Here is a 24,221-nt window from a genome sequence, read left to right on the forward strand (position 1 = left end):
ACAGAAGGCACAGACTAGGTGCCCAGCAGGCAGATTGTCTTTCATCCATCTATCACCCCTTTCATCAAACTTTTTTTTTGTAGACGCAGAGTCTCACTCTGTCACCCAGTCTGGGGTGCGGTGGCACAATCATAGCTCACTGCAGAGCTCCTGGGGTTAAGCAATCCTCGTGCCTTAGCCTCCGGAGTAGCTGGGACTACAGGCAAGCAAGCACCACCACATGCAGCTAATTAAAAAATTTTTAAAACAAATTTTTTTTTGTAGAAATGGAGGTTTCACCATGTTGCCCAGGCTGGTCTCAAACTTGTGGTCTGAAGTGATCCTCCCACAATGTTGAGATTACAGGTGTGAGCTACCATGCCTGGCCTGCATCAAAGTTTTAGATTCTGATATTGAACCCTTAAAATTCCAAATGGATGTGCTTGCTCTGGGCTGGAGTTGAGAGCAGTGATGCAGTACCTGGGCAGGAGTTCCTGGCCTGCAGTTTTGACGGTTCTTCTAAGCGACAAGCCTCAGCTACATTTTAGGAGGAGTCAAAATGACCTTCCCGGCCGGGCGCGGTGGCTCAAGCCTGTAATCCCAGCACTTTGGGAGGCCGAGACGGGTGGATCACGAGGTCGGGAGATCGAGACCATCCTGGCTAACACGGTGAAACCCCGTCTCTACTAAAAAATACAAAAAATTAGCCGGGCGAGATGGCGGGCGCCTGTAGTCCCAGCTACTCGGGAGGCTGAGGCAGGAGAATGGCATAAACCCAGGAGGCGGAGCTTGCAGTGAGCCGAGATCGCGCCATTGCACTCCAGCCTGGGTGACAGAGCGAGACTCCGTCTCAAAAAAAAAAAAAAAAAAAAAAAAACAAAATGACCTTCCCCCTTTTTCTTGCCCAGCTCTCTAAAACTAGAGGTCCAGACACTATTTATCAGGTTATAGAAAAAGAGGGTACAAGAGAGGGCATCCATAACTAAGCCCTTCCTCAATGCCCTCAGTGGGATAAAAGTTGCATCTCAACCACCCAAGCTAAATTTTTTTAAAAGGCGCCCCCAGTCGTTGATGGTAACAGATAACAGACTTCAACCTCCTTCCCGTGAAGTTGGAGTGGGATATCACTGGAGTGGTCAAATTGCGTGGAAAACAAGCAGTTCCATGCCTAAGTTAGTAGCTGACTAGGAAACGTCCTACATAGGGAAATGCCACTTTCAAACTCTTTCCTTTACTTGTAAACAGAAACCAAAAAATAGTAGATAGCACTGTCCCTTGAAGACATTGTCTGAATACTCACCAATCCCCAACCCCCACACACCTGTTTACAAGGAACCAGTGGTGTTGGTAAAGAGCCTGGGGGTTGCAGAATATTCTCTCCAGATGAGCGAGACCTGACAGCCAGCAGAGAAGTCCAGTGCAGTTCAGCCCACGTGAATTGAGCCACCTGCTAGACGTGGGATAGGCGCCGGGGACATGGGACTCCTTGTAAGCAAACTTTGCAGTATTTTTGGTTGTCTGAATACAAGCTTACCTCCTGAATTCTGGGAAGGTTTAGAAGGGGAAAAATGAAGTTTATGGAGATTCCATGGGTGAAATAAGTGGAAACTATATGGAAAGACTCTCTAAAGGTGTCTCTTGTTCATTCTTCTACTCTAAGGAAAATCCAGGTAAAAAATGATAGTAATCAATCCTGTCCTTAATACCGCTGGGTGAAGGTGGCCTGATGACTTACTTCCTCCAGTAACCTAGTCGCATGTCTAATAATATTTACAACCAAAATGTTTGCCTTATTTTACCCAAATTCTCCTAATTCAAAATTAAAGGTGCCTGGCAGAGGGAAAGTCCTCTCTCGTTCTTTCTCTCTCTCTCTCTCTCCTCCTTTTTTTTTTTTTTTTTCAAGACAGAGTCTCACTCTGTCACCTAGGCTCTAGAGTGCAGTGGCGCGATCTTGGCTCACTGCAACCTCTGCCTCCTCGGTTCAAGGCATTCTCCTGCCTCAGCCTCCTGAGTAGGTAGGATTATAGGCATGTGCCACCACATCTGGCTAATTTTTTTATATTTTTAGTAGAGACGGGGTTTCCCCATGTTGCCCAGGCTGGTCTCGAACTCCTGACCTCAAGTGATCCACCCACCTCAGCCTCCCAAAGTGCTGGGATTACAGGCTCCTTTCCTCTTTCTCCTTTCCCTTTCTCCCCACCTTCTCTCCCTACCTCCTTCCCCTTAACTTATAACTTGTAACCCTGTAATGACCAGATCAAGAAAGACCAAGGGTTCCAGGAAGAAATAAGGGGTCCCCAGTGAGGGGCAGACATTTTGTTTCTCACCTCTTTCTCTTCAACTGGAATTAAGATCTGCCACTCTGTCTTTCCCAGAAAAGAGACGAGAACACGTGGGCTTGAACTCCTTTAGGTAGTTTTATTTCTATAGCAAACAGGGTATTTCTCTAAATTGAATTCATTTCCAAGTGGAGCCTTTTTTTTTCCACCATTGGTTCTGTTGTCTTATCAGCACTTCCAAAAGTTTTATCTTCCCTCTGATCTTTTGGCCCCAGAGAACATCTCAGTGGGGAACTATAGTCAACAGTCACTGGGCCCAGTTCCCATTTCTCAAACCCCAATCCCGTAATCCACGAATATCAGGAGGGCAAAGGTCCTTGCCAGCCCAGCTGATTTAATCACTCCTGCTGCCCCTCACTGATACAGCGACCTTTTGTAACTTTTATGCAAGAGTTTGAGGACGCGTGTTCTGAACTCAAGGGGCGATAAACAGCAAGATTTGTCAGATTCCTTGATCAGCAGCCAGCCTCAGGGCAAGTCAGACACGAGTCCTGGTAGTTTAGAACTATGTAAAAATTGAGGTGCCCACAGCCAACTTGGATTTTCTATAAATGGTCTTCTGAGTCATGGAGCTTGGTGATGTTCCCATTAACAAGGCCCTTGAACTGTAGCCTCTCCCTAGAGCAAGCCAGTAACCTGTCGTAACAGCCTTCATCAGCGCAATTCAGGGCCATCAGCATGACTAGAGGATAAGCTGCTGGAGGGCTGGCTTTTGATAAGAATGTTGTACTTCATTACCCTGTGCACCCCTGGGTTGTACAGCCAGCAAAGTGAGTGGGCTATGGAAAATGTTGGTGAATTTCCAGGCCTCCCCTTCCAGATAGAAGGCTGTCTTTAGTCTTTGTAGACGGATGTTTCCATGGGGTCAAGCAGGTAGAAGGGAGTCCAAGAGCAATGAGAACCAGACGCTGGTTAGGGCAGTGGCTCTCAATCAGGGATCATTTTACCTCCCCAAGGGACATTTGGCAATGTCTAGAGATGGTTTTTTGGTTGTCACAATGGAGGAAGTGCTATTGGTCTTTAGTGGGTAGAGACCAGGGATGCTGCTCCTATACAGTGCACAGGACAGCCCCCTGCAACAAGAAACTGTGTGGCCCTAAATGTCAGTAGTGCCAAGGTTGAGAAACACTGAGTTAGGAGCTGATGCTTCTTCATCCAAAATGAGAGTCCCACGCTCAGGATCGCTGCCTTCCTCCTCAGTCCTCCCTTCCCTCGCCCAGGGAAGGAAGCTCCTTATTAACTCTTACAGAGACCTTTGGGCGAAGGATCAGTCTCTAGATGCAAAACATGATAGAACCTCAGATCCAAAATTGAAGGGGGAATGGTCAACCAGTTCTTGCCTAACAATTTATTTGATTAAAATTTACTACTGAATCAAGTTGTTTCAGCAAATAGTCTAAAACAGGGGGATTTAACTTTGTTTATTCATTTTTAAAGCAGTAAAGCCTTTTTTTTTTTTTCAAATGAAATTTCACATGTAATGTTTATATATGAATCAAATGAGAACAAAGCTACTCCATTTGGGATGAGGCTGGAGAAGGGGTCCAGATTCCAAGCCTTGCTCATCTCCCTGGGATATTCTTGAGACACACCCAAGACGCCCAGGGCTGCAAGAGCACAGTCCAGAAATCACCTTTTGGATTGTTTGTAAATCTCACTTCTTACTGATCCGCTTCTCTTCAGTCAGGCACACACCAATGACACATATCTTCTTATCTTAGGCACATGAGTCAAATTCAGGATGGCTGATCTCAGAGCTTACATGTGAACTAACTGTCCTTTTTTTTTTTCTTTCTTTTTTTCCCGGAGACAGCATCACACTCTGTAGTCCTGTAGTCCCAGGCTGGAGTGCAGTGGCACGTGACCATAGCTCACTGCATGCAGCCTAAAGCCCCTGGGCTCAAGTGATCCTCCGGCCTCAGCCTCCCAAGTAGCTGGGACTACAGGCCTGTGCCACCCACCTGGCTAATTTATCTTTTATGTTTTAGAGATGGGGTCTTGCTGTATATTGCCCAGGCTGGTCTCAAACTCCTGGGCTCAAGTGATCCTCCCACCTTGGCCTCCCAAAGTGCTGGGATTACAAGTACGAGCCCCAGTCCCAACCGCACGCAGTGATTTCTATCTCCAACTACCCCAAGGACTTCTACTACCCAGTCAACTTAACACCAGTTACATCCCAGTTCAAGTTAAAGCTTTGAACTCCACTTGTATGGTTTTGTAATCATGGGTCTGGTCACTTCAGTTAAGTTCAATCCCCACCTTGGCAGTTTCCAGAACCCTCAGAGCTGCCTGGCTACACACACCAGTGCAAACCAAAGGCCAGGCATCGGTCCCCCAAGGAGCAGCCATAATGTCACCCACCAAAGGATGGACTCACCATGTATTCCCTATGCTCGCCTGCCAGTCCGGCTTTGGTCCCAGGGCTGTATGCTGGTACCTGCATTAGAGTGCGAGTACCTGCTGCTTCAGATGTCAGGGTTGCATCCGGACGCTCAGTGGCAGTGACTATTCCTGCTATTCTGGTGAATGACTGCCCTTTCCTTCCCTCGCAGGAGGCCTCGTGTGCTTACGTGCTGATCGTGACTGCTGTGTACTGGGTGTCGGAGGCAGTGCCTCTGGGAGCTGCAGCCCTGGTGCCGGCCTTCCTCTACCCGTTCTTCGGAGTCCTCCGATCCAATGAGGTTAGACCACTTGTAGCCCCACCCCCTGCCTGGGTCCCCGCAGGGCCCCTGAAAGAGAGCCTCCAATGAAGGGAGATTCACCCAGCACTTGAGGATGAGGGGGCCTTGTCACCCACTGGAATGACCGCTTAACACTGAGCCTTGGCATCTGCAGTTCTAGACCCTGAATTCCTCTCCTTCCACCCATAATCCTCATCTCCTTCAAACTGGCTCAAAACTTGCCTCTTTCAGGAAGCCTTACTTGATTAAACACATCCAGTTGCTCCCTCCGTCTGAAACCTTTTAGGAGCTGTGTGATTGATGCCGAAAACTCAGCTGCTGTTGACCTTTTCAGTCTCGGATATCTGTTTAGCTGATAAGCACACAAAGGCAGGAATCCGACCTCCCATTTTGGGGGCATCTCATTAGAAAGCTGAGCCTGTATCCAGTAGGTGCTCAATGAATGTTTGTTACAGAGAGACTTACCATGTTTCCCTGAGCCCTGACAATGTTTTCATCCACCCCTCCAAAAAACAACATTTCTGTTTCTTCTCCTCCGACTTAAGGTTACTGCATGTTCTTTCTTTGCGCCTTCCCTAGAGTAAACCCTCTCCATTCACTATCTGTGGCATTCTCAAAAGCTCAAACAGAAATTGTCAGCGGGAAGCCCAGGTTGTGGCAAAATTTCAGAGCAAATGTTTAAGCCTGCCATGAGTAGGGAAAAAGAAACAAAACAAAACAAAACAAAACAGCCAGAACCCGGGAGCAGAATGAATGATGATCTCATTCAGTAACACCTGGTTCCATTCGAACTGTCTCATTATTCACACCTGACCTCTGCTTAGGGTTTCGGATGAAAAAGCCTGAATCATAGAGATGGGGGTAAGGTTATAGGCGGAGGCACAGAAGGAAGACGAAAGGAAGCTCATGTTTGAATGCCTACTAAGCGCCAGGCACTCTATCAGAAGTGCTACATTTGTTATGTAATACTCCCAAGGGCTCTACAAGGCACATGCTAGTATTTCCATTTTACACATAAGCTCAGAGAATTAAGAAACTCACCCCAAATCACAAGCTGAAAGTAGCAGAATTAGATTCAAACCTGTAACTATTAGGTTTCAAAGTGTATACACTTGATCACTACACCATAAGCAAAAGACTCCATAAAGTGGTATGTGGCTTCATGGCACTGTGAACACATGGAGTTATTACTAAGAACTGTGAGTCTTTTCGCTTCTGTGATATGAGGAAGAACAGAGCTGGGCCTATGGATGCTTTAATAGACAACAGAACTTTCCAAAAATAGAATTAGGCAATTCTCCAATAGTTGTACTTGACTGCAAATGAACACTTTGTCTTTCTACTGGATAGATTTAACTGACTATTTTTTTGTTTGCTTTTAGTTTCTTTTCTTTCTTTCTCTCTCCCCCCCACCTTCCCCTGTCTCTCTCTCTCTTTCTTCTCTCTCTCTCTTTCCTTCTTCTTTGTATCTATCTATCTATCTATACACACATATATATGTGTGGGTGTGGCTACCTATCTACACACACACACACACATATATATATAGTGGGCATTGCATAGCCATAGCCTCAGGCTCACCAAAAAGAATAGAATCCCCAAAGCTCTCAGCAGTGCTTTCATTCCTGGAGATGGGTACAACCCCAATATTCTGGGGACCCATGTAAAAGCTAATCTGTGACCAGAATCACCAGGCAGTTGTTCTAATTGCCCCCCTTCTTTTGTGAAAAAAGAATAGGTAATACGGGGTTTCGTATCTGCCTAAAGATAAAAGCAACCTAAAATGTGACTTTTCTTACGAAAGCTCTACAAGCTTGTTCTCCAGGCTTCTCTTTAAAATTGTGAAATTAAAACCAGCAAGGGCAGGGGTTGAAAGTAGAGGGTAGAGGGAAAAATGACGTTTAGAAAGAACTGAATCCTAAATAACATTTTAAAGTGAGAAAACTATTAATTGAGAAACCTAATCTTTGTATTTCACTATAGGCAGCCCAAAAGCCAACAGCGTGCCTTAGCTTTCAAGCAGACAATGTCTCTATTTCTCCAAGGGCACAGTAGAGATGTTGCCAGGCAACAGTTATCCGAGGGACGCCCCTTTGTCCATAAGGAGAGTCTGCAGAGGCAGTCGCTTGGGAGGGTAACAGGACTCTGTGAGAAGTAAAGGAAGACGGTCCAGGGAGGGACTGTGTGTCACTATTGCTGGGGGCTGAAGGAGCCAGAAAGCATGTCTTAATCATTTGAGGTGAAAAATCCTAATCCACCTGCCTGATGACATGGCTTTGGCTGGTGATGATATTTAGTAGTTGGGCTACAGGGAGCAGCTTAGTCCAAATATAGTCTGTTTAGCTAAACTTCTTAGCTCAAATTAGAGGGAAATGCCAGTAAGGCAGAGCACATGGGTTATAGCCCTTTCTGAGCCAGTTAACTTTGCAGAAAAAACATCTATTCCACAACCACCTGTGCACCACTGTGACACCAGAAATGTGCCATGGCTCATAGAGGGAAGCTGGGCTGGTGCTCTTTAGGAACCCCCAAATCCTTGTCATTCCCCAAACCCACCTACTTCTTGACCATCCTCTTACTGCGACTTGGGTTATTCTTCCACTTTGGAAAATTCTCTCCCATTCCTTTGACCTTTAAAGCCCTAGTCAATTACTCTCTTTGGTGAAGCCCTTCCAAAGACCAAAGTCTGAAAGTATTGATCCCTTCTCTTTGAGTCTATTTGATGTCTTTATCTTTTAAATGGTGCATCAGATACACCAGATGTAAACTTTTCATAGACATGTGCTCTCCCCACCAAGATTCATGCTCTCTGGGATGTACAATGTCTATGGCCTATCTATAGCCCAGCGCCATCCTTGCATCAGACCTCTATTGACGGCTCTTGATTGCAGTGTTTCTTGACAATGTGTCAGTAATGTCATCTTCAGTGAGGGAAGGAAGGCACATGAATAGGATCAGTGTGACTCTGGGACTGTGGCTGTGTTCCCTCATGTTATTCATTCAACATTTAGAAAAAAATATTTTCTGAGTTCTAGATTTACCAGGTGCAACATGGGATGATACAGGTACCCTGAGGGTAACAAAAATAAACAAAATGTCATCTCTCCCCTCTTGAGTCTCATATCTGAGCTCTCACTGTCTGAAGCTAGATATGTTCTGCAGTTTCTCCAGAGAAAGAGAACCAAGAGGAGACTAGCATGTGTGTGTGTGTGTGTGTGCGTGCGCGCGCGTGTGTGTGTGGGAATTGGCTCACTTGATTAATTATGGAGGCTAAGACATCCCATGAGCTGCCACCTGCAAGCAGGAGACCCAGGAGAGCTGGTGCTGTCACTCTGTGTGAGTCCAAAGGCCTGAGAACCAGCGAAGCCAATGGTGTAGATCCCAGTCCCAGGAAAGGAGATGAGAGATGCACCAGCCCAGGTAGTGAGACTGGAAAAAGGAGGCAAATTCCCACCTCCTCCACCCTTTGTTCTAGTTAGGCCCTCGACAGATTGGATGACGTCTGTCCACATGGTGGAGGGCAGTCCACTGATTCAAATGCCAATCTCATCCAGGAATACCCAGAAGCGACGCTTAACCTGGGCACCCCGTAGTCCACCCAGGTTGACAAGCAAAGTTAACCATCACAAGTACATATCAATGGTCCATTTTTACAGTGACGATTTGTCAGCCAGTGGGTATGAGGAGCTGTGTGCGAAGCTCAGACTCAGGTGCTGATAAGAGATACAAAATGACAGAAGGGCTCCTGACCTGGAGAAGTTTCTATTTCAATAGAGAGAAAGTATAAACCATGTGGAAAAATATAGAACGCCCTATGCAGGAACGCCTCGATTTCTGGCATTGTGGAGGATTTATACCACTCCTCAAGAGGGGATGTTCTAGATAAATAAAATTTATACTGCCAACTGCCCAAACTTCATGTTGACCAATTTTTGATTGCAGTCCTTCTAATGGGTTTTATAATTTCCTTGGTCTTTTAAACAGAAGTTATTAAATCTAATTTAACTTTTTCCTTGGAACCTTCAAAATTTCCAGGGGGAAAGAAAGAATTTCTCACTCGGAGGAGCCAGAGTGGGCTCCGTGAGAAAGCACAGTTGAGTAACTTGAGGGTTGGGTGAACAGCTGAACCTAAAGAATCTTGAATAACATGTTGGCATCAGACTGGGGTGAGATTGCAGTTGAAACTATAAAAGGCACATTATCAGATTTGCAGATGGCTAAGTTGGATGCGCTAGCTGGCTAATGTACGGTGCTAATGTACGGTGGCAGAATGAGACATGTGGACAGGAAGAGACAATGGACTGAAACTGACAAAATGAAGTCTAATAAGGATAAATGCCAGCAGTTCATGCGAAAAAGACCCTTGGCTTTCAGCTAAGTACAGTCTCAGCATGAGTCACCATCAGTCCAACGTGGCTGCCAAATTCCGCGTGTTTACCATACGCCAGGCACCGTGGGAGGTCATTTACACACACTATATAACTTAATCCTCTGTGAAGGAGCTATTATTTTTATCTTCATTTTAAAGAGGAGGAAACTGAAGTTCAGAGGTTAAGTAACTTACTTACCCGAGATTATGGAGCTACTAAGTGGTGGAGCCAGGACTTGAATCCAAGATTATATGATTCCAGAACTTGAGCTCTTAACCTCTAGGCAATGTGACCAAAATCTTCCGTTGAATTAATAAATTGTGGGCTAGGCACGGTGGCTCATGCCTGTAATCCCAGTACTTTAGGAGGCCGAGGCGGGCAGATCACCTGAGGTCAGGAGTTCGAGACCAGCCTGGCCAGCATGGTGAAAACCTGTCTCTACTAAAAATAAAATAAAACAAAAAATTAGCAGGGCGTGGTGGTACATGCCTGTAGTTCCAGCTACTCAGGAGGCTGAGGCAAGAGAATCTCTTGAACCCGGGAGGCGGAGGTTGCAGTGAACCGAGATCACATCACTGCACTCCAGCCTGGATGACAGAGTGAGACTCCATCTCAAGAAAAAATTTTTTTAATTTTAAAAATTAATAAATGATGTGTCCAGTGCATCAAATTCTGGATAAGCAGCTCATCCAGAGGTGGGTGGCCAGGATGTCAAAAAGCTGGAACCTGAGTCACATGAGGAATGAAGAGAAGACTTAAGGGGACAGAAGTCCAGGCTTCCATGAGTCCAGGCTTCCATGGCTCCACACTCCAAGCCCAAAGCATCACACCAGAACCAGAGTCAGAGTGCCATAAAGGAATTCCCCGTTCTGTATAAAGAAAAACTCTGAAATGAGTTGCCATGTGTGGTCTTTGTGTTCCCATCCCTAGAAGTCTGAGCCAAATGACCATGCCAGATACACTAGACATAGACTTTGTGTCCTGGGAGATGGGCTGGACTCTAAGGTCCCTCTATGATCTTGTGAGCATCCAGCTGATACTTCCTTTTCTGACGCACAGGGCTTAGTCCTGCATTTTAGGTTTGTGTTTGTTTGTGTTTGTTTTGGCTCCACTGTGACTCTCACTCACTGTCATTATATCTGCCTCTGAAGTCCTCCAAGCCCCTTCTAATGCATTGTTCCCAAAGTTTATAGCCTGGGCATGATACCTGTGTCAATCAAGTTAGCTAAGATTTCCTGTCTGTAGGAGAATGGCATAGAGGTGGGCACTGCAGGGCTCTCTGGTGGAGTAGTAGAAAGCACGGGTTGGATGTTGGGGATTGGGAACACACAGCTCTCCAGGAGGCCCAGGGTTAGGGTACACTTCAGGGAGTAATTGCATGTGCTCTTTATCTCTATCCTTTCCCCAGCGTGCACACACACTCACATACACACTCATACACACCCACTCATACACACTCACCCACTCATACACACTAATACACATTCACACACATTCACAGACACACTCATACACACACACACACGCTCACACTCATACACACTCACCCACTCATACACACTATTACACATTCACAGACACACTCATACACACACACGCTCACTCACACGCTCACACTCATACACACACGTTCACACATACATACACACACACACTCATACACATACACTCATACACACGTTCACATATACATACACTCACACTCACAGGCACACTCATACACATACATAAGCTCACATATGCATACACTCACACGCTCACACTCATACACATGCTCACACATACACTCACATACACATACACATACACATGCTCACACACTCATGCACACATACACTCATACACACACACACTCATACACATGCTCACATATATACTCACATACACATACACACACATACACACTCATGCACACATACACACATACACTCACACACTCATACACACATACATACCCATATATACACATATACACTCACACACACTCAGACACACACATACACACATATTCATACACACATTCACATGCATACACATATAAACTCATATACACACATACACATACACTTATACACACACACATACATTAATACACACATACACACACATTCACACACACAAATACCCTCACACATACATTCACACTCATACACACTCACATGTACACAAATACACACATACAGACACACATATACACACACACATTTTCACATACACACTGTCACACACACTCTCACCTGGGCCCAGACTGCAGTCTCTGGCCCTGTGCTGCAGGCCTCGGGCCGGTCTCACTCAGCTTCCAGCTCCTGCAGGGGCAGGAGAGGAGTACAGGCTGTGACCGCTGGGATAGCCTGCAGCCTCTGCCGCCCAGTGCCACTGGAGTCGGCTGTCATGAATCCGCTTCCCTGCTGGGTCCTGATCTTTCTGACCCGCCAGATTCCTGCCCTCTGACTCCTTACCCTGACTTTCTCTGTTTGTTTAAGCCTGGGGGCATTTCATAAAGCACTCTCAGCTCTGCCTTTCCCACCTTTCCTGCCGTGGAGGCTGACCGGCCCTCTGCATGTGGGCCCGTGGCATGTGGGCTGGACATCCAGCTGGCCACCTGCCTGAACCCCAGGCTGCCCTCACCCTGAGCCACCCAGATGCAGCCCAGGGCTGAGCTCCACACTGGGCTTTCAGTGGGAGCCTACAGACCTTGCAGTCTTTCGAGACCAAGCTAATGTTTCTGTGGGGAGGAGCAGCTCCCTCTGAGCCACCACCTGACCAGCAGCCCCTTGGCTCGTGGTTCAGAGCCCAGCCCCCTGCCTCAGCTTCCCCATCTGGGTAGTTCATACAGTCCCAAAGAAGAAACTGGGGTAGGGTTGGTGGTGGGTATGAATCAGTGTCTCCAGTCATGCAGGAGTTGGGCCAGCTTCTGGGTCATGCCAGCACCCATCTGGGTCTCTCTACTTTAGACTTCTCTAGGGCAGGATTTGCAAAGAATGTTTTTTTAAGCAACGAAACCTTTTCTTTAAATCAAATCTTAGAAGACTCAATATATAAAACAGATGGAACCAGGAATGCAAATCAGGTGATGAGAAGGGTGTCTGAGCCCCTGCTGGGGGCTTACCCAGCAGAAACAGCATTCCTGCCCCCAGGGAAGGTGGAGAGGAGACACTGCTGGCTTGGCTGCGCTGCTTGGACACTAACTGGAATGGAGTCCTGGGGGGCTTCAGCCCTAGCGGGGCTTAGCCTAGCACTGAGTGGGAGCCAGGCCAGGTATCTGCTCCCAGGGTTCAGAGAATTTCACTGCAAAATTGTTCAGATGAGGCTGGGCATGGTGGCTCACACCTGTAATCCCAGTACTTTGGGAGGCCAAGGTGGCCGGATCACTTCAGGGCAGGAGTTCAAGACCAGCCTGACCAACATGGCAAAACCCCGTCTCTACTAAAAATACAAAATTAGCTGGACGTGGTGGTGGGTGGGTGCCTGGAGTCCCAGCTACTGGGGAGGCTGAGGCAGAAGAATCGCTTAAATCTGAGAGGCTGAGGTTGCAGTTAGCCAAGATCATGTTACTGCACTCCAGCCTAAGCGACACAGTGAGACTCTGTCTCAAAAAATATATAAAATTAAAAAAATACAATTAAAAAAAAAAGAGCCCACCTGCATTATCTTACATGTAAAGCCCATGTCACAGCAGATTAACTATGTAGCATCACTATTGGCTCTTTAAAGAATTGGTGACAGAGGTACAGAGGTTCATTAGCTTGTCCAATAGCAGGTAGCTCGTCTGAACTTCACAGCCCAAGATTGCTATAGCTATTCCTTGTCAGGATGACCTCCTTGAGCCCATCTTTCCTATAACACAGTCCAGAAACACCTCTGCTCTCCAAGTTCAGTGATGTGGCATACTGAGAAAAACCACAGAGCAGAAAAGCAGAAAAAGCAATCAAACCACCAATGCAAATGTCCTAAAATCCATGCACTTTACTCCTGGGGAGGAACAGCCATTTAGAATCTAACTTCTCTTTACAAATAACTCTAACAAGCTTCGTTATCTGGCTTCCCAGCTCACAGGACATGAGTCTGGGAAATTAGAAAACGGGGAAAGGAATGCTAATGGCAAGCATCCTCACATCGGGAAACTGCAGCCGCCTAAGAATGAGACAGGAAACCAGCAAAATGCAGACCCAGGGACCAGAGAAGGACCAGTAGCCTGGACAGCTGGTCAAGGGCAAGAGCGATAAGGGGCTCCCTGGGCTGAGGCTATGATGGGGAGAGTTGGCACGTGTCTCACAAGAAGCTGGGGAAAATGCACGGGCTCTGTTGATAAAGGCAGGAAATCTGCAACACACTCTAGAAAACAATTACAGTCATCCTCGAGAATCCTGGAAGTCTGGTGTTCCCTGGGAGGTTCTGAATAACCCAGGTGTTATTGTGAAAGAAAAATCAAGGGGGTAGAAAACTACCAACACCACTGAACAGAATTTTAATTTCTGAAAATGAAATTTTGCACACATACACACATACACTCACACACTCATACACACATACATACCCATATATACACATATACACTCACACACACTCAGACACACACATACACACATATTCATACACACATTCACATGCATACACATATAAACTCATATACACACATACACATACACTTATACACACACACATACATTAATACACACATACACACACATTCACACACACAAATACCCTCACACATACATTCACACTCATACACACTCACATGTACACAAATACACACATACTTTGCTTTGCTCTGTGCGTGGAGGAGCCCACTCTGTGTGCTAATGGCCTCAAACCAGGTCAGCCTTTAGATGGAGTACTTCACAGCAGGAAGAGTCGCCAGGGATCCTGGCCATCAATGTGGCAGGCCATGCCAGCTGGTTTGCCCGTGCCATTTAATAACCTTATGAGGTAGGGACTCACAAAACCTTCCTTTTTGTTGTTGTTGTTGTTTTTTAGATGAGAACATGAAGCCCAGAGAGGCTGAATAACTTGTTTAGGGGTCACACAGTAGAGTCCTGGCTGACTCCAGAGTCCTCCCTCTTCCCCACTCAGGGATGTTACCTCTGTAATCACAAACTGTATCCTGAGCCCCAGGCCGTGTCTCCCGAGCACATGGTATCACTTACGAGGGAGCAGGAAAGACATGAGAACAAAGCTGAGCCCACCAAACACCCAGCACAGAGCCAATATCCCACTGAAGCTGGGCCTGGAGCTCAGACTGGCTCTGGCCGGGGCATTCAAGGCCAATGTCAGGACTGTGATTATAAATGAAGATTAAAAATGTGTACCAGTGGGCTGGGTGCAGTGGTTCATGCCTGTGATCCCAGCACTTTGGGAGAGACTCAGATGAGCAGATCACTTGAGGTCAGGAGTTTAAGACCAGCCTGGCCAACGTGGTTAAAGCTCGTGCCTACTGAAAAAAAAAAAAAAAAAATCCAAAAACATTAGCCAAGTGTAGTGGTTTCACTGAGGTGATTTCCTTAGTTTTTCTAAGCACCTGTAGCTCCGGCTACTTGGGAGGCTGAGGCAGGAGAATTGAACTCAGGAGGCAGAGGTTTCAGTGAGCCGAGATTGCGCCACTGTACTCCAGCCTGGGCCACAGAACAACTCTCTGTCTCAAAAAAACAAAAACAAACAAACAAACAAACGACAAGCAATGTGTGCCAGCTCATGCTGTCTGGGAGACCAAGAAAATCCCCTTAGAGTTGAATCAGATGGGAGGTTTCCAGTCGGCTCACGGTGTGGCAGGCAGTCTAGGAGGGTCCGGATTCAGATGGCCCTGGATTGATATCCTGCCTCTGCCCTTACACTGTGACCTGAGAGATGCTCCTTAAACCCTCAGTTTCCTCATCAGTAAACTGAGATATGGATAGTGCTGCTTCATAGGACTGTGGTGGAGTCCAAATTAGAAAGCGAATGCAACATGCAAAATGCCGACACTAGAAGGCTCTCCATATTCTTGGTTCCTTTCCTCTGCCTCCAAGTGGAACCCAGAGAAAGTAGCCTACCCATCATTTAGGCACTGAGTCTCCTAAAAGGCCATCACAGCCAAACTGGTGTTCTAGAATGGGATATGCTAAAGAGGCAGAAAACGTAGCTGTTGTCAGTCAGTCCCTGGGGAAAGTAACCCCAGTTGCACTGACTTAAAAAGCTTCGCAGGGCTGTGTCATGGGGCTAGTGGAAAGACCATCCCCCACAACAGTCCCGCATCTTCTGTGCGTTTCTCTCCTCGGTAGACAAGAAAATAAAGCTCCGGTTGCGCCACAAGGCCAACTCCTGGAAGCCTGGGAAAGTAACCAGGCAGTGAGAAAGGCCCTTGACCCCCAAGTTCAGCCGCTTCCCTAGGACAATCCTGCAGCGCCTCCCGCTCCCCCCCAGGGGGCTGCTTCCCCCCACCACACCCCATCCCCCAGCGCTACCCTACCCTACCCCTCACCATGATCACCGCCCTCTTAGAGTGGACTCTGCCATGGAGTCACAAGCTGTCCAGAGCAGTGGGCCTTCCCTGCCCCCAGGGGCCATTCGTGACAGTAGTCCGCTGAGGAACGGGCTTGGAGACAAGAACTAGGTTAACCAGAAGCAGGGGCTCTTCCTCCCAGGAAATGATCACAGCGAGAGCAGATGTCCCTTCTCCTACACAACCCTCATCAACCAGAGGCAATGAAATGTCCACGGTGCAAAAGAAAGAGAGATGGAGCAGCCTGCCTTTATTTTGGTTTTGATGTTATCAAAGTGTTTCGTGCACAAAGTTTAAAAATCAAATACTTTAATACTGAACGCTTACAATGAAAAGTCAGCAGTCTCTTTCTCATCCCTTCCACTTCTCCCCCTAGCAAGTCCCACCCCACCCTCAGAGTCAATAACTTGTAACTTTGTTAACAGCTTCTTCTGTCATTAAGCTCCATTCCTATATGATAGTCTTATATTAGTCCTTGAGTTCTCACTTTAAGCATTTATCAGTTGACTTCTTGTTATAGCAGATGAAGATTTTTTCTTTTTTTTTTTTTGAGACAGTGTCTCGCTCTGTTGCCCAGGCTAGAGTGCAGTGGCACGAACTCGGCTCACTGCAAGCTCCACCTCCCAGGAAGATTTTTTCTTTTACATCCCCCACTCTGCCTTCCATGACCATCCTCCCAATATGCTCATATCACAATTTTTGTTAATTCAGTAATCAAAATTAGTATGATTATATACATATTATTTCAAATGCTATGTATTTTACTATATATTTCCTTTCCTGTTGAATTTTTATTTTTGCTGCAGTTAAAAATGTTCTTATTTTCTCACTCCAAGAGGGTTTTTCAATTAGAAGTTAATCTTTTCTATATCTTTTTCTCTCAATTTCTGTCATGGTTCCTCCAGTTGGAAGCAATTCTCATGTATGTGACAAATATTTATTGAGCCTCTACTTTTGCATATTATTCTACTGGGTGTTAAGATGTATAGAAGGGAACCATTCACAGCCAAAAAATTGAGTTGAGAGACAAGAGAGGTACACATACAAAAATAAACAGACAACAGTACAAGCAGAAAGCAATCAGTCAAGCATTGCTCCAAGTGCTCTGTGGTGTGTGGAATTAATGGTGCCCAGGAGGAATGTTCTGGAGTCAGAGGCTAGGGCCACAAGAAAGGTTTTTCTGGAGGGTGCCAGGCCTGAACTGGGCTTCAAAATCTGATTGGAATGTACAGGCAGAGATGGAAAGAGAGAACGTTCCAAGTGAGAGAATCAACAGATTTGGTCCATGAACCTCAAACATGTGAAACATCTTTTTAACTATCCTGTGTCTCAACTTCCCCATCATTAAATTAAAAAGTAGAGAGGAGTTTATAATTGGTATTGTGGCTACTAAGGAAGAGAAAATCCCTATTCTTAGAAAATATACCCTGAGCCTGGGAGGTCAAGGCTGCAGTGAGCCGTGATCATGCCACTGCACTCCAGCCTGGGTGAGAGAGTGAGACCCTGTCTCAAATTTTTTTTTAAAAAAAGAAAGGAAAATATACACTGAAGTATATAGGGGAAAAGGACCAGTCAAAATGTATGTAACTTACCCTTAAATGGTTCAGGAAAAAAAAAAGAATGTATAGGTATTCCTTGTACTATTTTCATTTTTGGAATTTATTGGAACTTGAGAATTATTGGGAATTATTTAAATTTTTAAAATGAAGGCTGGGTGTAGCAGCTCACGCCTGTAATCCCAGCACTTTGGGAGGTCAAGGGGGGCAGATCACGAGGTGAGGAGATTGCGACCATCCTGGTTAACACAATGAAACCTCATCTCTACAAAAAATACAAAAAAGAATTAGCTGGGCATGGTGGTGGGCGCCTGTAGTCCCAGCTACTCGGGAGGCTAAGGCAGGAGAATGGCGTAGGCAGGAGGAGGTGGAGGTTGCAGTGAGCCGAGATCACGCCACTGCACTCTAGCCTGGACAACAGAGCAAGACTCCGTCTCAAAAAAATAAAAAATAAAAAATAAGTGAGACTCTGAAAAAAATGATGAGGATATTATGTTAAATGAAAAAAAGGTAAGATATAAAAGTATACATACTGTATAAATCCATTTATGTGACTATATAGATATAGGAAAAATGGAAGAAACTATAAGTATTAACAGTAGCATGACTAAGGGTAATGTTGTCTGTAACTTTTTCTATATTTTGAAGTTTTCCATACTGAGCATGTATTAATTTTCTAATAGAAATGAAATGAAAATAATTTTCTAATGTATTCTAAAAACATTAAAAATTAGGTTTGGGGAGAAACTAGGGTTATTTTAAAAGATCAATATAAAACTATATGTGTTTATTCTTTAAAATCATATTCACATCATATTTAAATACAGTGGTTTTATGTTTTCCAAAATGGAGAAGAATATCTATCCTATAGAGTTACTGGCCAGCTTGAATGAAATAATCTTTGTAAAGTGCTCAGCTCAGTGCCTGCCCACAGTGAACGCTCAGTAGATATGACTCTAGGATGGCCGGCTATTTCAATCATCGTCACCTCCCTGCTTCCTCTTCGCCAGCTTCTTTGATTGAGAACAGGTTTTATTGGGTATGGCCCATTCTCCCAGCTGGTGCTGGGCCCTGGGTCCTTGGTCCAGGAGGGTGGCTGACCTGCCTGGCCTCCCTACAGGTGGCGGCGGAGTACTTCAAGAACACCACGCTGCTGCTGGTGGGGGTCATCTGCGTGGCGGCTGCCGTGGAGAAGTGGAACCTGCATAAGCGCATCGCTCTGCGCATGGTCTTGATGGCGGGAGCCAAGCCGGGCATGTAAGTCTTATTTGGGATGCCAGGCTATAGTGCATCCTTCTAGCTCCCAGTGTGCCACCAGGACAGTGGTCTCAGGTCACTGCGGATGTCCACTTCAGCCTGTTTTTTCACCAACAGGGACGGGCTGACATCAGAGCCATAGAACCCATCCAGGGAGAGGGCCATGGAGTAGAAATGTGAACCTGTGACCTTGCTATCATTATCCACAGAACTTACCCACTGACCTAGGCCACAAGGGCAGCAGCTTACAACATATAGGGGCCCATTAGGTAAAACAGGATGGACCAATAGAAATTGTTTCCCAACCTGCTTCCTGTGTATCAGGGAACAGGCTGGAGCGGAAGTGCCTGTCTTCGCCTTTGTCACTGAAAGAGACGTGAATGTTTCCTCCCATCCACCCTGAGTTTTTGTCATCAGTTCAGACCACAGACCCAGTTAGAGACACTGCATTTGACTGTGATGCAGGACGGGGTCCCACCCTCGGGGAATGTGTTACGGTGTCAGGGTTGAGTTTTGTGTTAGCTTCATTTGATGCTTCATTTGGATTCCCCTGCCTGTGTCTTCCCTTTTGGAATATCCTGCTCACCTTCACCTAGTTTACAACTTACTTGCTATATTTTATGTAAGCTGCCCTGACTCCTATGGAAGTCAATGTGAATATAAATAAATAATATAGTATTGGTTCTCAACACGAGTCATTTAGATGACTATAGGTTATGCTTAAAAGCATGTTCCTGTCTCCCAGATTGTCAAACAGGTCTGCTAACTACAGCTTAATCCACCCCCTAGCTCAGTAATAATCTTGTCCCCACACTCAACCTCCCAGGCACACGGTGGCATTTCATCACATCATATGGAGACTCTGTGGCTCTTTAGAATCTCTGTGTACTCTCTGCAATAATTTTTTTTTCTTCTTCAATTTTTTTTTTTTTTCCTTGTTGAGACAGAATCTTGCTCTGTCGCCCAGGCTGGAGTGCAGTGGTGCAATCTCGGCTCACTGCAAGCTCCGCCTCCCGGGTTCATGCCATTCTCCTGCCTCAGCCTCCCAAGTAACTGGGACTACAGGTGTCCGCCACCACACCCAGCTAATTTTTTGTATTTTTTAGTAGAGACGGGGTTTCATCATGTTAGCCAGGATGGTCTTGATCTCCTGACCTTGTGATCCACCCTCCTCAGCCTCCCAAAGTGCTGGGATTACAGGCATGAGCCACTGTGCCCGGACAAGAATTTTTATCCTCTCGTATTTCCACTCCTCCCTATTTACATCAGTCAGCAAGTTGCCAGCCCCCGAGGCAGTTACCTATGTGGGTACAGAATCGGCGAAGTCATGTCCCTGTCAGCTGATGGAGTCCACATGATAAACGCACTGTCCCCAAATTGTGCAAAGTCAGTAATTCCACCTGAAATAATAAACACGGTAGTCTTTATATTGGCTTATCTTATGGAAACTAGGACATGTCTGTACGGGCACATATTGCACAATATTCTCAAAGCCAAAGAGAAATAATTGGAAGGTTATCCTAGTGTTTTTCTCCCAGTGTTGACACTTTACCATGTCAGCTGGAAAAGTGCACACAGTGACACGGGACACTTCTGTGACTTTGGGGGCTATCCCTTCAGCATGTTGACAGGTAGTGGGCGGAACTGTGAGCTCCAAACATTCATCTCTATGGGGTCACTGATAACTATGGTGACTTGGCAGCAAAGCAAGGAGTACCGTGGCACTACAGAATTACTGACTGCAAGGGCAAACAAAGTATTCCCTTCCACACACAAACACACATCACCGCCAAGCTCCAGCCAATGTCTGCGGAGACAGAAAAGCAATGGTGAGTCTACATGCTGTGGCACTACTACCAGAGCTTCACTAAGGACTTTTTTCTGGCTAAGGCCGCTAGTCCATGAAGCGTAATTCATTCATTCAACAAGTATTGCTTTAATGTTTATGCTGTGCCAAGCACTGGGAGTACAGAGCTGAATGGCACCCTGCAGGACAAATGCCTGCCTTTCCAGCCACATCTGTCTAGACCAGCCCCAGCAGGTTGGCAGCAGGCCCGCTGTGGGGCCGCAGGGATGTGTGTTCTGTGGACACTCTGCCCCAACCCTCCCTGCCTTCCAGGCTGCTGCTCTGCTTCATGTGCTGTACCACGTTGCTGTCCATGTGGCTGTCCAACACCTCCACCACCGCCATGGTGATGCCCATCGTGGAGGCCGTGCTGCAGGAGCTGGTCAGTGCTGAGGACGAGCAGCTTGTGGCAGGCAACTCCAACACCGAAGAGGCCGAACCCATCAGTACAGTTTGCTGGAGTTCATCCCTCCTTTGCTCCTCCAACCTCCCCTGGGGTCCTCCTGCCTGGCTCCTCTGAAGCTTCCCTGAACTCCCTGTTCTGGCTCTTCCTTCCTCCTTCACTTATGGACTCTTTTCCCCCAAATGTTCAAGGGTACACACTGCTCTTTGCCCCCAAATGCTCAAGTATCACTACAAAATCCTGGGGTCAGTCTGCATCCATGAGCCCCACTCTACTCACAGAGCAAAGGGAAGGAGAAATGTCACCCACTCCATATGCCCCACCCCCGCCCTAAGCCCTTGAGCTATGCTCCAACCCACAGGGTCCGCCCCAGCCTCCACCTCTCACATACTGCTTTTCTTTGCTACTCGTAGGTCTGGATGTAAAGAACAGCCAACCTTCTCTGGAACTCGTCTTTGTCAATGAAGAGTGAGTATGACTGCCCTCTTCCCAGACAGAGCCTCTCAGAATCCATAGGGGAGGTCAGAAAAGATGGGACCTGGACCCACAAACAGCTCTTTGAGATGTACGGTCCAAGCTCACCACCTTGCCACTCCCCCACCTCCCCCATTTCCTCTCCACACCTAGGAGCCACCTGTCAGGACCTGGAGGGTCACTTCCTTCACCACAGTGTTGCAGTGATGAGGAAGAAATAAAAAGGCCACACTGAATCTCCATGGATATATGAACTGTCCACACAGCCACCATGCAGTATCTCATCTAAATTCATGTCCCTTTTAGGAAAAGAATATGTTTAATTTGTTCATGGAAAACCATTCACATACCCATGTCACTGCAGATTCCTGGAGAATCATGAAATATTTTCTAGATATTAGATAAGGTCTTAGTAGATTTGGTCTTGTTAGATATGGCAAAGAAAACTTAGGTGACAGGTAGGGGATGAGGGGACAGGAGGTGAGAGGGCCATGTGATGATGGGAAGCAGAGCTGGAAAAGGAGAAACAGTCTCAGACATTCCTGGGAGGAAGCTCCATTAACAGCTGATTCCATTTGGAGATTCTGTTTCAAAATGTGGCCTTTCCCAGATGACCCAGGAAAGGGTCATCCTCACTGTGGCCTTTTCTCCTCCCTGTGGCCTCTCTGGCATTACCCTGCTGGCTTCTTGCCTTTGCTCTTTTCCACACAAAAATGTGTCCTCCAAAAGAAAAGCCTGAGTTGTCCCTAGAACTCTAAGCATCTTTTGTGCTGGTGGGAACTGGGTCGTTTGCTGGGCATGCAGACAGCATTCTTGCGGCCACTGCCTCCCATGCTACCTGAGGGTCCTCGCCTGCCCTTCTCACCCAGTTTGGGAAGAAGGAAGGGGAAACATCACAGCACATTTTCCTCCCAGGCAAAGAACTCGCTCCAAGAACACTTCCCTCTGCACACCTGTCAGTTTCTTATCCTTCCCTGACAAAGCCTGGAGAGGGGCTGTGGCCACAGGACCCACATCCCGTGTGTGTGTGCCCAATACGCTCTCCGTCCTCACAGTGGCTGAGCTGGTGGCACCCACTGTCCTTGCAACTAAGACGAACTGGAAACATTCACTGATCACTCAGTGTGTCAGTTACACTGATGGCTAAGTTCTCATCTTCTGTCCTCAAGGCAAAGGGACCAGCAGGGGTGGGACAGACTCACCCCCTGAAGTGTACTTGCTGATCAGAAGTTCTTCCCCTCCCCCACCCTCTCCCTCTCCTTCGACTTTCCCTGGGTAAAATCCAGGCCCTCCTTGCTTCTGTCACCTCAGATACGCATATCACAAGTTCCCCTTTCTAGATAGTGGTCTTCCCAGAGTCAGCCAGTAAGAGCATGGTCGGGGGCATAGGCTCTCCAGAGAGACAGATTCCTGGACTCCTACCCTTCTCTACCACTTAGCATCCCCATGCTAAATACTGGTGTAAATGGAGGTATGAATGCCAGTACCTTAGATCTGTGATGAGGATTAACAATATCTGGGGGTTAAAGCCCATATATATGTACTCTGTATCTAATAACCACTCCACGTCTGCTGTTAGGACGATCGTTAATATCAAAGGAAAGTGCTGCCCCTGCTCTCAGAAGGAAGCCGGCCCCAGCCCCACTAATCCTTACAGCATCTCAGAAGGCAAGGGAGAGATTAGTCTTCTTTGGAGGCTAGAAAACTGGAGCCCAGAGAGTTTAAGTCCCTTACACCAAACACCTGATGCAGGGGGACCTCCCCTCCCAGGAGTCAGCCTCACTGATGTAGCTCCTGTGTCCTCTGCTTGGTTCCAGCAGGTCCACCGCAGACCTCACCACTCTGGTGCACAATGAGGTATGACCTGGGGGTTTTTCTGTGCTTTGGAATCACTTGAAAATCCCTCAGCACTTCTTCATGGAAACCTAAGATTCAGAACCAGATTTTCAACAGCCACAGATCCACCTTAGAGTTCCTTTCACTGAGGATTCCACTGACAAAATGTTATTATTAAAAAGGACACATTCGCTGGGCATGGTGGCTCATACCTATAATCCCAGCACTTTGGGAGGTCACGGCAGGAGGATCACTTGAGGCCAGGAGTTCAAGACCAGCCTGGCCAACATGGTGAAACCCCACCTCTACTAAAAATATAAAAATTAGCTGGGATTGGTGACGGGCACCTGTAATCCCAGCTACTTGGGAGGCTGAGGCAGGAGAATCACTTGAACCCGGGAGGCAGAGGTTGCAGTTAGCCCAGATCGTGACCCTGCACTTCAGCCTGGGCAATGCAGCGAGACCCCCATCTCAAAAAATAAAAATAAATAAAAATAAAAAGAACACATTTACAGGGGAAAGCAGAATTTACCTGCACACAGTTACTCAAACTTACTTCACTCCCCCAAGTCTGGTTATACATCTTTTCATGAGAAGTGTAGAAGGCCAATAAAACATTGGACTTCAGCTGGGTACAAAGGTGTGCCCATGTAGTTCTAGCTACTGGGGAGGCTGAGGTGGGAGGATCGCTGTGGCCCAGGAGTTTGAGCCCAGCATGGACAACACAGTGAGACCCTGTCTCTAAAACAAACAAAAAAACTGTGGACTTGGTTGTGATGATTTGTTTTTCCTTTTTTTTTTTTTCATCTTTTATATGAAGGGTTCTTCATTAGCTAATAAAGTCCCAAAAAGGCTGCCTCTCCTCTAGGGGCAGAGCCATGTTCTGCCTAGTTTCAAAGCCTCTTCAAATGGAGAGCTTGACACCAGGCTGAGCGGGGCAGGCCTGGCTGAGATGCCCTGGTGTGCATGCTCCCCCTGGCTTCTGTCTGGTTCCTACAG

At 46.7% G+C, this 24,221-nt stretch overlaps 1 protein-coding gene across 2 annotated transcripts in view; it reads left to right on the forward strand.

Moving 5' to 3' along the window:
- Positions 1-24,221, forward strand: part of SLC13A4 (solute carrier family 13 member 4) — a 46,665-nt gene that overhangs the window by 2,170 nt on the left and 20,274 nt on the right. The window contains exons 2-6 of one of the 2 annotated variants that reach the window (XM_033191929.1): positions 4,871-4,999; positions 18,527-18,663; positions 20,783-20,955; positions 21,326-21,380; positions 23,204-23,243. In XM_033191929.1, coding sequence (XP_033047820.1) covers positions 4,871-4,999; positions 18,527-18,663; positions 20,783-20,955; positions 21,326-21,380; positions 23,204-23,243 — 534 coding nt within the window. The remainder of the gene's footprint in view (positions 1-4,870; positions 5,000-18,526; positions 18,664-20,782; positions 20,956-21,325; positions 21,381-23,203; positions 23,244-24,221) is intronic. The other variant, XM_033191930.1, reaches the window with a different exon arrangement.

This window comes from Trachypithecus francoisi, unplaced genomic scaffold, assembly GCF_009764315.1.
Source record: "Trachypithecus francoisi isolate TF-2019V2 unplaced genomic scaffold, Tfra_2.0 Lachesis_group4, whole genome shotgun sequence".
Taxonomy (NCBI): domain Eukaryota; kingdom Metazoa; phylum Chordata; class Mammalia; order Primates; family Cercopithecidae; genus Trachypithecus; species Trachypithecus francoisi.